The sequence below is a fragment of the Vombatus ursinus genome, unplaced genomic scaffold (assembly GCF_900497805.2).
Source record: "Vombatus ursinus unplaced genomic scaffold, bare-nosed wombat genome assembly UNPS02014820.1, whole genome shotgun sequence".
Lineage (NCBI taxonomy): Eukaryota > Metazoa > Chordata > Mammalia > Diprotodontia > Vombatidae > Vombatus > Vombatus ursinus.
Window position 1 is genome coordinate 3,820,693 of NW_020954598.1, and position 16,257 is coordinate 3,836,949.

Genomic DNA, 16,257 nt, shown 5'->3' on the forward strand with positions numbered 1-16,257 from the left:
AGAGCAGGTATATACTTGCTGAAAAAGATTGAAGGTGAAAGGAGCAGAGAGAAAGAGAGAGAAGCTTTACATCAACCAAACTGGTTCTGATTAGCTCTAAGACGTCTCAGGTCTGGGTCACCGAAGCCAAGAGAAAGTTTACCCCAGATCATACAGAGGAGCATTCAGAACCTCAGGGCAAATCTCCTGGGAGATGGCACAGTGGCTGGTACTGTTTTTCCCAGAAAGTAAGGTACTGGAGGTCAATTCTAAAACAGCAGCAGCAGCATCAGAGCACAGGCAAAGAGACAGAGTTGTAGCACAGCTACAGCTGTGGACTAGATGGACACATGAGTGCTGGATGCAATCAAAGGAGAAATTTGGAATTAATATGTCAGATGACTCCCACCTGGCCAGCAGAAGGCAGTGAGCTTGGAGGTAGGGATAGAGATTATTCCAGTTCTCAAGTAGCCTTATTCTTGACCAACCAAATTTACCTGTATCCTTTATACTTAAGCTTATAAAACCTCATGCGTAATTATAGTAAAGAAAAGAATAATAGTGATTATAATTATAATGATGATGATAATGATAATAGCTAACATTAATACACCACTTTAAGATTTTCCAAGCACTCTACATATATTATTTAATTTAATTTTCAAAACAACTTGAAGAAATAAGTGCTATTATTATCATCGCCATTTTACAGATGAGGAAATCGAGCCTGGGAAGTTAAGTGACTTGCCCAGAGTCATATAGCAAGTAAGCATCTGAAACAGGTTGTGAAATCAGGTCTTCCTGACTTCAAGGCTGGAACTGTCCTGACTGAACCATCTAGAACTGATGTTATTCTCAGTGACAGTTGTAGGCCAATCATTTTATGGATACTTGCGACATGTATATCTATACCCCATGCAGGGGCTAGGCCTCTGTGTATTAAGTGAGAAGGATTACCCTCAGTTTTGGATTATACCAATGTGAGTTTCATTTTCCCTGGAGAAGTTGTAGGTGTCAGCAAGTAGGTAGACACCATGACTGTGCTGTGTCCAGGTCCTGTGAACCCCTCGGTGATGTCAGTGTTGTTTGGGACCAAGTCAAGCCTGTTCAAAGTACAGGCAAAACACTGCATGCAGTAAGCTGGGGCTTTGAACACCTCAAAGATCTCTGATTTCTGGTGAGGAAGCTTATTGCTATTCTGGAACAGTAAACCACAGAAGCAGGGTTGTATTTTGCTTGATGAGGTAGAGAGATTACTGGTGGAAGAGCATTAAAACAACACTGTATCTTTCACCTCAAGAGTAGTTGTAGAAAAATTGGATTTTAGTGAATCTCTAGTACCTGCAGAATAGATTGATCATCTAAGGAACAAACTTACCATGAAGACTAATGTTCTTTGACTGCATAAGTGGGACATGTGGTATTCCTATGAAACAATGAACAGAATCTACCTCAATAACTCCTGACCTTTCTGACATTATTAATGGAAAATTGCCCTTTTTGAGATGGGAAACTAGAGTAATTAGTTAGTCAATGGCACTATAATGGAGTCCTTCACTCTGTATCACTCCCTCAGAGGGGTGGTGTGGAAGAAGAGTGGAAAGATCTGGATATATGTAGGCTATCAGACTTTGACAAAAAAAACCAAGCTGAATCAAAGCCCCATAACGGAAGCTAAGGATGTCTTGGATGGTTGTTTATGAATCTAAATGGTTTCCAGTGTTGAACTTACATAGTGACTACTTTCGGATACTTATAAAGAAAGGCAAGGAGAAGGTGGCCTTCATCTGCTCAGTTTGGAAATACACCCCAAAGAATTTCTTAGGTACCTGCCCCTTTCTAGGGGCACATGGAGAATGTGCCTGATAATGTGCTTGAAAGTGTTGGCATACAGGGAGGATGCCGATATTCCAAAAGGCATTGGAAGAGCATGAGAAAAGGCTAAAAGGAAGTGTTGGATCATGTGGAAGATGCTCACCTAGAGCTGCCAATTAATAAATAAATACCAGTTCTCTAGACATGAAGTATCAAAAACATAGCCCTGTGACCCACAAAATTCCTGAGTGTGGCCCAAACCAGATTAAAATGTCATTCAGGAATATTTAACAAAATAAATAAAAATACAATAAAACATAGATGACATTACAAGAGATCTGCAGGGATCCTTAGGTACAGATTAGAGGCCCTTATTTCTATTTGAGTTTGACACCACTGCTTTAGAGCCTCCATCAGATACACAAGGGACTTAGTGTCTTCAGGAAGGAAGGACATACTGATTCTAAAAAGATAGAAACACTAGTCTCCTGCTAATTGCTGGAGAACTCTTGAGAGTCAAAGACTTTTCTAAGATTTTCTAAGATTCTAAGTGGTGACAACTGATATGGTGACAATTTAAGAACTATGTCATCATCCCTGCATCTCTTATTGATCTGACTCATGTATATGGTTGAGAAGAATTAGAAGTGGTTCTTATATTCTGAGCAGTGTTAAGGCAGAAAGGCACATTTTTGGTTCAGGGGTAGGGAACCTGTGGCCCCAAGGCCACATGTGGCCCTCTAGGTCCTCAAGTTCAGCTTTGACTGAATCCAAACTTCACTGAACAAATTCTAGGGGATTTGTAGTAGCAGCAGCAGCAGCAGCAGCAGCAGTAGTAGCAGCAGTAGCAGTAGTAGTAGTAGTAGTAGTAGTAGTAGTAGTAGCAGTAGTAGTAGTAACAGTAGTAGCAGCAGCAGCAGCAGTAGTAGTAGTAAGGGCTAGCATTTCTATAGCACCTACCATGTGATAAGCACTGTGCTTCACCAATATTATCTCATTTAATCCTCCTCATTTGACCCTGTGAGGTAGGTGCTATTATTATTCCCATTTTACATTTCAAGGAACTGAGACAGACAGAGGTTCAGTGACTTGCTCAGGGTTACACACCTAGTAAATATCTAAAGCTGAATTTGAACTCGGGTCTTCCTGTCTCCAGGCCCAGTGCTCTATCCACTGGGCCACCTAGCTGACCCTGATATCCTTAGGGTATATTGTTTGATCCCATGGCAGTGACTTGGGGTCTGGGGGGGGGGGTGGGAAATGACATAGAGCTAGGGGCAGGTCATAAGGCCCTTTTACCTTCCTGCCAGGATAGTGATCCCACTCCCATACCTTTTCTCATGGGAAGGAACCCATAGTCCTTACATTGGCAGAGCCCCTGCTTTGGGAGGAAGGTTGGAAGAGAGGCAGACTATGGTATCAGCTTCCTTCTGGTCCCAGCAGATCAGATCTGGGCTAGTGGGCTTGGATGTAAGAAGGAGAAAGAAGATACAGAGCACATGTGGAAGTGTCAGTGTTGGCAAGATAGAATGCCACCCGGAGGTAGGAAGGCATTATGGACTCCACAGATCCATGGCTTTCCTCCACCTCTAAACAAATCATTGAGACCCTTCGGTTTTTTTCTGATGAAATTTCACATTGAACTGTGGGATTGTTCTATGTTATTTTGTTAGTACCTCCTCCTGTGACAAATGAAGGGTCCAAAGTTAGTCACCTAATAGATTCCATTTGGTTTTTCAATAAAAAGAGAACTTGGTTCCTAGTTGTCTATGCACAGGAATGTTCCACAGCCTCTCCTCGTTCCCATCGGGGAAATTCTGTTTGGGTTCCAAGGAGGCAAACTTAAACAATGCTCCTCAATCGCTGCTGCAGTGGAATGAGCCTTCCTTCCCCATTTGTGAGAATTGTCCAAATTGTTTGTTTCTGAGCCTTTATTTTGCACTTACGGAAGAATTTAATAAATGTCTCTTGGATTGTTCTGTTGATTCTAATAATAATGCGGCTGTGTGCTTATTTATTGATTAAACAAAGGCTGCTCTTTATCTTTTCAGCATCACTAGCTGGAATGAGACTGGAAGAAGGTGACATTGCAGTAAGTGGTATTTTTTAAAGGAACATCATTCAAGTAGTACATGTTCATTCATAAAGAAACTCATCACATTTCATTTCTTAAAGCAGGATATTCCCCAAGGGCTTCCCTCTGGATCCCATTCAGACCTAGGGAGTGAGGGGAGGGGCACCAGCGTGCTGAGGTATCACTCATAGTCCTCTAGAATTGCCTTATTGTGTGAAGGAAGAAAGAGGTCCCAGAGAAAGAGAGAGGGAGGGAAGGAGACAGAGTGAAAGAGGAATGAATGGAGAGAGGGGGAGAGAAGACAGAGAAAGAGGAAAGGATGGAGGGAGTGAGGAAGGGGGGAGACACAGACAGAGAAAGAGACAGAGAAAGAGGGAGGCAGGGAAGGAGACAGAGTGAAAGAGGAATGAATGGAGAGGGGGGAGAGACAGAGAAAGAGGAAAGGATAGAGAGAGTGAGGAAGGGGGGAGAGAGAGACAGAGACAGAGAAAGAGGGAGGGAGGGAAGGAGACAGAGTGAAAGAGGAATGAATGGAGAGAGGGGGAGAGAGAAGGAGAGAGGAAAGGATGGAGGGAGTGAGGAAGGGGGGAGAGAGAGACAGACAGAGAAAGAGACAGAGAAAGAGGGAGGGAGGGAAGGAGGGGAGGGGGAATATTGGTCTGAATTAGTGTAACTGTCCAGTGAAAAACAATACCCTATTAATTAAAGGAAGTTATTTTTCATTGCAAAATGAATAGCCTACAGAATTTCTGGCAGTGTGTCTTCCTAACTTGTGCCTTCTACCTTTTAGTAACTGTACAGTTTGAGTCATAAAATTATAGAATATCAGAATCACAGAACCACGGAACCACAGAATCTCCAAGTATAAAGGGACCATAGAGGCCACGTGCTACCTCCCATCTGATTCTGAAGCAAAGATTCTTAACATTTTTGCATCATGGACCCCTTTGGCAGTCTGGTACAGCCTATAGTCCCCTCCTCAGAATAATGTTTTAAATTCATAAAATAAAATACCTGGGATTACAAAGGAAATCAATTATGTTGAAATACGGACATCAAAATACGCATTTAAAAACATTCATATATTCCTGGTCAAGAATCCCAACTCTGTAGCATCCAGGACTGGGGGCCCTGTAGTCTCTGTTTGGACTGGCAACATTCTATAGTGGAAAGGGCACTTATTCTGAAGTTGGAGGACCTAGGAGCAAACCCTAGCTCTGCTTGCTACCTGTGTGACCTTGGACAAGTCACTTAACCTAATTTCCCTGTGTAAGATGAGGTAGTTGGGCTAGATGGCCTCTGAAGCCCGTCTCAGCTCTAAATCAGTGATCTTATGGTATTTAAGGTGAGTCTGCAGCTCTAACAGTTCATGAGTTTATGTACTTGTGTGTATATGACGTCAGGGGCTGAGTAGAGAGAGATTGAGGGAAATAGGGCTAAAGCTTGTATGTTGAGAAGCTGGGATCACACTTCTATATCTTATTGACTTAAAATGACTTAAGGTGCTGTTTAAAAACAGAAGTAATTTTTCACAATGGTCTTAATTTCCTTCTCTGTACTTTCTATGGTAGAAGTTCACTGTTGCTTTAGGTGTGCTTTCTTATTACTTAGGTTAGCCTTGGCACCAGCGATACACTGTTTCTCTGGATCAAGGAGCCAACCCCAGCTTTAGAAGGCCACATCTTCTGCAACCCTGTTAATTCTCAAGAGTACATGGCCCTTTTGTGGTAGGTTGCTTATATTTTATGGTCTGAAAACAGCAAGTTCACTTTCATTGTTGGATTAAATTGTGTTGAAACCTAATACACAACATCTTTAAGATTAGGAACGTTGACTAAATGAGTGCCCTCTAAGAATACTTCCAGCCCATATAGACCCCATAGTCTCATAGAAGGATGCAACAGATACAGAAATAACTGGGCTAAAAAATGATACAATTCCTGAGACAGTTACAGAATGTTCATTTGTATCATTTTTTTTCATGTATCTCAAAAGTCCTAGTGGAATGTCAACTCCTTAAGGACAAGAATATATCTTACTAACCTTACGTATTTTTTAAATAGCATTTTCCCCCAATTACATGAAAAATTTTAAACATTTAAAAAATTTTTTTGAGTTCCGAATTCTTTTTCTCCCTCTCTTCTTTCCCCCGTCCATGAGAAGGCAAGCAATCTGATATAGGTCATACATGTTAATCTTATGTATTAAGCCAGTGTCTAATATAGTCCTTTGCATATAGGTAGATGCAGAATAACTGTATTTGGAATGACTGATTGAGAATAACTAATAATACTCTTGCAGTCTAAGGGCCAGAAGCTCTGAGTTTATGGGGACCAGGTTCACTTGTAAGGAAGGTCTCATAAATCACTTTCTTTGATTTATTTACCCACACCAATGTAGCCCAGCCCAGCCAGATCGCACCAGGATGCAATGTATGAGATCCTAGCTAGAAATGGCATTTACAAAATAGGATAGCAAAGCAAATTTTTAAAAACTTTGAATTAAGTAGCAGCATTCTTGGCACTCTTACCAAAGGGATTTTTGTTGTCTAGTTGCTTTCAGTCACGTCTGACTCTTCCTGACCCCATTTGGGGTTTTCTTGGCAGATACTGGAGTGGTTTGCCATATCCTTCTCCAGCTCATTTTACAGATGAGGAAATTAAGGCAAATGGGGTTAAATGACTTGCTCAGGGTCACACAGATGGTAAGTGTCTGAGGCCAGATTTGAACTCAAGAAGAGAAGTCTTCCAGGCCCCGCACGGCACTCTATCCACTGTGCCACCTCGCTGCCCGTACCAAATGGGTGTCCCACTCCAAATATATCTTGGGAATGCCAATCTCCTCTCCAGTTAAGCTCCCTGGTCTTTCCAACCTGGAAGTAACAGCCAGTCAAACTTACATCGCCTCCTGTCCCATCTCGCCTTAGCTGTCTACACTGTATATTTTAGTAGGCATTGGTACTCGTCCACATGGTTGCTATCTCCAATTATGCTGCTTCCCTTGTGGCCTCCGATTGCCCTGCCTCTCATTCTTGCCTTTTGCTTTTGGATGCCAATCTGTCCAGTTGTACCGCTTCTGTTCCACCCTCCAGTCATATTGCCTCCTCTCAGGTACCCATTTCATTGGTCATGTTTTGCTTGACCTTTAGTCATGTCATTCCTGGCCATCTGAACCTCTTCCACTCGGCCTTCCGGCTTCCAGGACTGTGGGCTCGTTATCCTGTAGATGTACATTTCCCTTGGTTCTTAGGCATTCCAGAAATAAGGAAATTCTAGGGAGAGGTTCCTTACATCTTTCCCAAGACACAAATTTGCAGTCCACACTAACCACACAAGCATAAACCATTTAACCTCTCTTGACCTCAGGTTCCTCTTCCTATAAGATGGGGATAATATTAACACCGACATCCCAGGGTAATTGTGAAGATCAGAATAGGTAATATATGTAAAGTAATTTGTAAATCTTAAAGCACTACATAAAAAATACTAGCAATCATTGTTGCTGTTTGAAATCACAAAGTGAGTCAGTTGCAGAGCTGAGACTAGAATTCTGGTTTCCTTGGCTAAGTTACTTCATTTTTCTCAGTATGATTCTCCAGGGGCCCTTCTAGCTCTAAATTGTATGCTCTCATGATCCTATACCTAGGGTTCATCTAGTTGTGCCTTAATATAGCGATATCTGTATTTTCATGTGGCAGAAATGCATGCAATTTATACTCCACATCAGTAATAGGAGCTTAATAGATACTTGATTCCCTCATTGCTTGATACTTGGCTAGAGAAAATTGGGCTTTACTGGGTATGAGTGCTTGGAAGAAGAACTTCTGATTGGGGGGCTCTTTAATCAGATTGTTCTAGGTATTTATGTTAATGTGGACCAGCTCTTTGGGAGAAATTAATGTTAAATTTAACAGTTGTCATTTCTTCTTTTTCTAGCTTTAAGAATGGGTCTCTGATGAGAGAGAAAGTCCGAGATGAATTTGCTTCAGGCTCCTGGGATGAGTTCTCCACAGCACTGCAATCCACTGAAACTGGAAATTGTGGAAATCTGGGTATGTGCTTTGAGGGAGACAAAACTCCTGGGACTGGTTTGATAGGGGCTACCTTTTCTGAGTCTAAGTAGTTCATGTAGAATGTGGAGGACTCAAGAGGACTCCATGGGACAGGATGAAGGAGACCCAGTGAGTAATGCCTGGGTAGCTTTTTCTCTAAGGGTCTTCTTGGTGGTATTCAGTCCAAGGAACTCTAAGATGCTTCTAATGCAGTGGAGGATTTTTCAGTATGATGAGAACAGGGTAGAGATAAAAAGCTTTCCTTACTGCCCTTTTTCTCTCTGCATTAGGTGAAAGAATTTATTAACAATGTATCTTAGTTAACAATGGGAAACTCTCTTTGTATACTAAATTAGAACTGTTGGATGACTGCTCGCTAAGTAGGAGTCAGTAGTGAGACTTCAAAGCTGAAAAAACAAATACAATCTTAGAAGTGATCATTCTATAAAGCCACCTCTCCCTCACTTCAATCCAATTCACTTGCACGTCATGGCATCACCTCCCACATTTCATGGTCCTCTTGGAGAACAAAGGACAAACAACCACCACTCTATTCAGACCACACAGGGAATACTTTGTTTCTGGATGTCACACATTAGGAAGGACATTGATCAGCTGGAGAAGGCAATTGGGATGCTGAAGGAAATGGACACCTTGGCACATAAGGATATATTGGAAGACATGGGAAGTTTAGCCAGGGGAAGAGAAGACAGGGGAATATGGTTGCTCTCCATGTGCCAAAGACGATCAAGTGACAAAAGAGTTTGACTGATTCTCCTTTGACCTAGAGGGGAGAACTAGGAACAATGGGTACAAGCTGCATGGATGTGGACTTCATCTCAATGGGTGGAAAAACTACCTGATGATGAAAGTTGGCACAAAGTGGAATGGGCTGAAAGGCAGAGAATTCACTGTCACTAGAAGTCTTAAGCAAAACGTAGATGATCACTGAGGGGGAATATGATAGGGACTTTTTAAGCAGGTATGGGATTGACTGGAAGGCCTCTATCATTCAGCTCTGGGATTTTTGCATTCTATTAATATACCAACCAACAAGTATTTATTAAGTGCCTTCTTTGCTCCTGGCACTGTGATAGGGACCTGGGATAGAAAGGGGAAAATAACTAAATTGTCACTGTTGCTCCAAGTAAAGTTTTTGAAGGGAGACTTGCATATATGATTCTGTCTTAAAATATATGTGTGATGAGAAAGTCACTGTATTAATGGGACATTTCTGCCTTATTTAAGAGGAATGCTTCATTTTATATTTGATTTTCCATCAAGCAGCTGTGTAAGGAATCTAATCTATAGAATTTGTAAAATCTCTATTGGAAATTTTATTATTCCTCTCAAAAATTCTGGTTTCTGAGTATTCAATAGTTAATTCAATTAAAAATATATTTACTTAGCACTTCTGACATGCAAGATCTATTTTTAGGTGGGAATAGAAGCCAGATTACAAGGGATTGAGTAGTGAGTGGCTGGTGAAAAAGTGGAGGCCTCAGTGAAGGCAGACGATTCTTTCTAGAAGTTTGTTGAAGAGGCAACATGGAATAGAAAGACTACTGGACTGAAAGCCCCCTTGGGCTCAATATCAACCAGGGATCAAATCTTGGCTTTGCCATTTATTACTTGAGTGACCATGAGCAAGTCACATAACCTTTCTGGGCCTCAGTTTCTTCATCTGTAAAATAAGGCCGTTGGATTACATGGTCTCTAACATTCCTTCCAGCTCTAAATAAGTCTTCTTTGATAGCTTAAAAGCTACACGTACACACACCTTTGGAACAGATTTTTTAAAAATTCTTTTTTTTTTTTTAGGATAGGAGAAACCAAAATGTATTTATTGATGTTAGGGATGGAGTCAATGGGGAGACATTAAAAATAGAAGAAAAATAAAGGATGGAAAATCAATGGAGTAAGGTCTTTAAGGATGCATGGAGGGAAAACAATCTGGGCAAGGAAGAGAGCAGAGCCATTTCTTCTTCAGACGGGGGTGGGGATGAGGAGAAGAGGAGGGTGAAGAAAAGAATATTGAAAGAGAGAGAATAGAATTTGAGTAAGGATGCTCAGGTTAGATGACCTGCATCCTCTCAGAATAACAAGTGAAGTTATCCACTGAGAGGATCACTGAAGTGGGGGGAATATGTTGAACAGGGGTTTAAGGAGGAAGGAAAAGGTTTGGAACAGCCATTGTAGGAAATTCAATTGGGAATCAATTGGTTTTGAATAAAAAGTGTGTGCTATCACTGATTGCATGTCTATTAGCTCTGTAATATAGGAGGTCTTACGGGTTGAGTCATGATCATTCCACCTAGTGTAGTCTATTATATTTAGATATAAAGTCAAACATTACCTCCATAACATAATACATTCAGAAAATTAAAAGTCATCTCAGGTTAATTCAAACAATTTGTTGTGTTTTCAATCCCAATGATAGTTTGATGGGTCTGGGATTTCATTAGTGAGTATTGCCTCAACCAATGCAAATCACAACCCCTTCTCATCCCATGTAATTCTTTTCCATATTTCCCCATAAATTTCCATGGAAGGTCTAATTTGAGAAGTAAAAGCATTCTTTTTATGTTTAAATCTCTGGTGTATATATGAAACTCTTTTCAAAATGTATCCTCAATCAAGTTTGATTGAATCATTCATTCAATAAACATATATTCAGCATTTACTTTGTCCAGCACTGTGTTAGGTATTAAGAGTTTGAAACAAACCAACAAACAGACAACCAACACATGAAAACCCAGAATCAGAAGAGAAGACAACCATACTTGATTAGGAATTGCATCAAGAAAACCCCCAATGAATGATTTTCAACATTAGCCTGAGGGCTGCTGATGAGAGGGAATCTGCCACCTCCCCCACTTTTGGATAGTTCCAATAGTTATAAAGTCTTTTCTTTACAGCAAGGTGAATCTTCCTTTTTGGAACTTCCACATGCACATGCAAAAGAAACTTCCACTCATTATTTAGTTCTAGTCTCTGAGCCCAAAAAGAACCAATTGAATTTTTTTTCTTCCGTATGTCAACCCCTTGTATACTTGAAGATGGCTTTCAGGTCACCCTTAAGCCTTCTCTTCTATAGGCTAACCACCCTTCTCCCTCCAGTAACTTTGACCAGTCTGCTCATGGAATGATCTCAAGGTTTCCACCATCTTGGTTGCACTTTTTCTATGTTCCATAGCTTACCAATGGCAGTCAATCAGCTAGAAAACCTTTTTTAAAGTGCCTGCTATGTGCCAGATACTAGGGATAGAAAGTAAAAAATGAAAAAGCCTCTGATCTTGAGGAACTTAAATTCTATTGTGGGAGACAACATGTACACATATAAATATATACAAACTATATAAAAAGCAAATACAAGGAAAATGTAGGGGCAAGACCCAACAGCTGGAGGAGCAAGAGAAGTTTCATAGGCAGAGACACAGTACTTGACCTGAGGCTTGAAGGGAGCTAGGAACTGTGTGAGGTGGAGGTGAGGAGGAAATGTGCTCTAGGCATGGGCAACTGACTGAACAAAGGTATAGAAGTGACAGATGGAGTGTTGTTCATGTGGAACAAGAAAAGGACAATTTGGCCAGACCATGGAATGTGTGAAGGGGAATGATCTATAATGATATCCTTCATAAAATGGAGCCTGACCAGGGTTGAAAATAGCAGAATTGTCACTCCCTTAGGTCAGAGCACTGGGCTTATCTTAATGTAGCCAATGACTCAATCAACATTTTTGACCTCCATGTTACAGGGTTCATTCATGTTTTGTGTGCAGTTTACTAAAATTCTTGGGTCATTTCTCTCTCTTCTGGTATCCATGAAGCTGATTTTTTGGAACCCAAGTTTAAAACTTAACCTTTTTAACTATATGGTACCACCCTATTAGATCTGGCCAAACATTCTAGCCTATTGGGCTTTTCTTGGATTCTTATGCCATCTAGCATGTTTACTGTCCCAAGTTTTGTGTCATCTGAAAATTTAGTTAGCATGTCATCTATGTTCAAGTCCCTGATAAAAATATTAAACAGCCCAGATTCAAGGACACATATCTAGAGCGCTTGCCTCAAGACCTTTCCCTATTAGACTGTAAGCTCCTTGAAGGCAGGGACTATCTTCTTCTTATTTGTATCCCCAGAACTCAGCACATAGTAGGCCCTTGATAAGTGTTTATTGAATTAAATTGTTGAATTGACAAATACATTACTGTCTTCTCTTTGAGTCTCCAGTTTCATAGCCATCTAACTATACTACAACCCAGCCCACATCTCTTCATCTTGTCCACAAAGATAGCACGAGACCTTGTCAAATACTTTTATGAAATCCAGCTAAAGTATATTCACTACTTTAGGAGCCCTCTCAAAAAGGAAATGATGGCTTGTCTGGAATGATCTGTTCATGAGGAAGCCATGTTAACTCTTTGTGAAGACCACTTCTCTTTCTAGATGTTTACAAATCATCCCTTATGGGGCAGCTAGGTGGCGCAGGGTATACAGCACCGGCCCTGGAGTCAGGAGGACCTGAATTCAAATCCGGCCTCAAACACTTGACACTAGCTGTGTGACCCTGGGAAAGCTACTTAAAGCCCATTGCCTCAAAAAAACAAACAAAAAACAACTAATCATTCCTTAGGGGATGAGGTGGGGTGGAGATTCCATTCTAGGGAAGGATGGAAGACTTACACAAAATAACTACAATATAAGATAAGATGTGAAACAAGGGAGGAGTCTCAAAGGAGGGAAAGATGACTTTAGATGGCGGTCTGGGTGGATTAAGGAAGACTTCTTAGAAGAAAGAGGTAGCATTTGAACTGGGGCTAATGCAGACTGAGGAAATGCTGGGACCGGACAGAGAACCGAGGGAGCAAAGGGTGCACAACATGTTTGGAGAAAGATAAGTACACAATGGTGGCTAGAGGGTAGTTTTTAAATATGAAAAAATTTAAAAATAGCCATCTAAGTTTCACCATTCATGCAACTGGTTTATTGTCAGAACTTTTCCTGGCTTATAACTTGAGCAGTTTCTCTAAACCAGCCTGTTGCTACTCATATTCACTTTCTGGGTTTCCAGGACAGGCAGATGTTAAAACATTTTTGGTGAACATTTACAATGTTCCATTCTGTGACTAAAGGATTAGAGAAGAAAATAGTCTATTCACTTTGGGGACCTGCAGTCCTCTGCACTTCATGATCCCTCTGGGGCACAGGAGAAATAGGAACAGCGGCTGTTCCTTTAATGTGGGCTACATATATTGGTGAATAATCGCTTTAGGCATGAACATGGTATGGGATATTTGATGTCTCCAGATGTGCACAGTGCGTGTTTCCATCATAGTGTGTCTGAAAGATGGTGGTCTTTCAGGGCTATCTAATGCTTTACCTACATGCCATTTATGCATGATATTTTGTGATTTTTATTCCTGAAAGAAATTCAGAGTAAAGATAGAAATGCTAAAGAGTTATTTACCTGTACCTAAAGAGTTATTGCTTGATTGGGTGGCCACGGTTCTTAACCTGGGGTCCATGAATTTGTTTGTTCTAATATTTTGATAACTGTATATTTTACAGTATTTTTTACTTCCTTGTAACTTTTTTCCTTTTTATTTTATGCATTTAAAATCATGATTCTGAGAAAGGGTTGGTAGGCTTCATCAGGCTGTTATGAGAATTGGTGACCCCCAAACAATTCAGACTTGGCCTTCTTAACCTTGGATGGAGATTACCTTTTTCTCTCCTTGAGGTCTGACTAATTATTGGCACATGTTGGCCCTGCCTCAGGTGGACTGGACATTGCTGTCTGACTTCCTAAACAGAAGGCTTGATTCTGTAATGACAAGATTGCTCATGATAGTGCAGAACCCCCAGAAGAGGGTGTTAGGGAACCAGAAAACAGCCACAGTGGTTGCCTCAGACCCCTAAGAAACCAAACTCACTGCAAAGAAGTATTTGAAACTGAAGGCTCCAAAGTCCTATCTCAGGCATCACTTAGAGGCAGTGATACTGGCCCTGAATAGTACCTGAAATGTACCTGACATTTTTCCTCTTTGTGTGCATGTGTGTGTTCATGTACATGTGTATGTGCACTGCATGAGTGTGCACATGTGCACAGGTGTGTGAAGAAAAGATCTCAAAGTGACTTCACTGCATCTTGCCTAGCAAAGCCAGCTACATGCTGAGCAACCCCCTACCTTACTAATTACTGCTCTCATTGGACATTGTGAATGGTTTTTCCAGTAGCTCAAGGAGGCTTTAGACACCTCCTTTAGAGTCAAGACTGCTAATCACTAGATTTGCCAGCTCTAACAGAGACCATAACCCCTGAGAGAGTATACCAAATCCTCTGGACTCTATGTCAGGACTTTATGTGGAACCGTGGAATTTTCTCAGAATATGAGAGTGAATCAGATGACCTGTGGAAGAGGAGGAATATCAGTATGTGTTTTTAATACAGTTGAGGTAGAGAAGTCCCTCTCCTCTTCCCCCCAGGCCATTCAACTGTGCCATCAGCAAGGTTCTGGTACTTTGGATCTATGAGCCTATGATCAACCCCTTACATTTACTGCCACCACCACCACTACCTCCTCCTCCCCCTAGTCACTGGTATCCTCCAGGAGTACTCGAGCCCTCCAGACACCATACTATATGGGGAGAAGTAGCCCTGAATTTAAGAGGATGTCTCCAGTTTATATCCCTCTTGAATCTCATCCCAAGTCTAGGCTTGATTCTCACCCATATATTGAGTCCTTCTGGAGACACCAGAGAGAATGCCCATGTATCAATAAAACACAGGGGTCAGATGCCAAGTTATTGAGAAAAAGGGAGAAGCCTGATTACCAACTGTCTGATGATTTTGGGGAAGCCACCACTTTGGAATAGCACAGGAAAGATGTGGGCTTCATTTTCCTGCTCCATTCCAATTTGCCATTTTTCTAGGATCATAAAGAAATTGATCTCTTGGTTTTTTGACTATGCAAAAACTAATCTTTTCTTGGCCCTGTTTTAGGTTTTTATTTTGATGTGATGGAAATTACTCCAGAGACCACTGGGCGTCACAGGTTTAATGCAGACAATCAGAAGGTACAGACCAGTGTTTCCAATTTCCCTATATCACTTACCCTAAAATCATTCTTAACAATATTATGTGCTTGATTTTGATTGAATTATCTATTAAACTCTGCTGTTTCAACAGGCTTACAGGTCTCTGCAACCATTTTCTGTAATTTTAAGGTTTTTTTCCCCTCAGCAAAGATTATGTATAATCGGATACAATGGAGCAAGTTTAAATATCAAGTACATAGACATCGACAGATAGATAAATGATAGATATAGGTAGAAGGTGGAGGATAGATATAGAGAGATTATAGATAGAGGATAGATATAGAAAGGTAATGGATAGATAATAGATGATAGATATATAGAGAGGATAGTCAATGATAGATATAGATAGATAATAGATACATGAGAGATGGTATAATGAGAGGATAAATGGATATATAGATAGATGATAGATATAGATATAGGATAGATAGATGATATTGAGGACAGATCTATGATAGATAAAAATAAAAGATACATGATAATTGATAGAGATAGAGGTAGATACAGAAATAGATAATAGATATATGATAGTTGATGTAGATACATAATATATAATAGATATAGATAGATAATAAATACATGATGAATGGATGATAGATATAGATAAAGGATAAATAGGTGATAGATATAGATAAATAGGTAGAGAATAGGTAGATAGATGGATAGATAGATAGGTAGGCAGGCAGATAATGCACTTATTAAGCCCTTGGTAGTTGCTAGGCACTCTACAAGTGCTGGGAAAACATATGAGCAAGAATACAGTCACTGCTCTCAAGAAGCTCTCATATAATAGGAGGAGACAACACATAAAGGGTTGTTGGAAAGGTAGGGAGGCCCACAAGGTTGCATAGTGAGGAGACAATGGCATGAAGGCTTGGACCTTAATAAAATAAGACAAAAGCTCATCTATCAGGACTGGGGGGACTGAGCAGCTGAGTCCAGGGTTACACTAGACTATAGATGGCTTTAATTTCTTCATCTGAGAACTGTCTGTTCATATCCTTTGACCACTTATCAATTGGGGAATGGCTTGTATTCTTATAAATTTGACTTAATTCTCTATATATTTTAGAAATGAGGCCCTTATCAGAATGACTGGTTGTAAAAATTCTTTCCCAATTTTCTACCTTCCTTCTAATCTTAGTTTCATTGGCTTTATTTGTACAAAAACTTTTCAATTTAAAATAATCAAAATTATCTATTTTGCTTTTCGTAATGTTCTCTATCTCCTGTTTGGT

The 16,257-nt window shown here is 40.5% G+C and overlaps 1 protein-coding gene across 1 annotated transcript in view; it reads left to right on the forward strand.

Annotated features, from left to right (window-relative positions):
- Nucleotides 1-16,257, forward strand: part of XYLB (xylulokinase) — a 222,373-nt gene that overhangs the window by 95,735 nt on the left and 110,381 nt on the right. The window contains exons 11-14 of the mRNA XM_027836833.1: nt 3,846-3,886; nt 5,480-5,595; nt 7,804-7,919; nt 14,925-14,998. Coding sequence (XP_027692634.1) covers nt 3,846-3,886; nt 5,480-5,595; nt 7,804-7,919; nt 14,925-14,998 — 347 coding nt within the window. The remainder of the gene's footprint in view (nt 1-3,845; nt 3,887-5,479; nt 5,596-7,803; nt 7,920-14,924; nt 14,999-16,257) is intronic.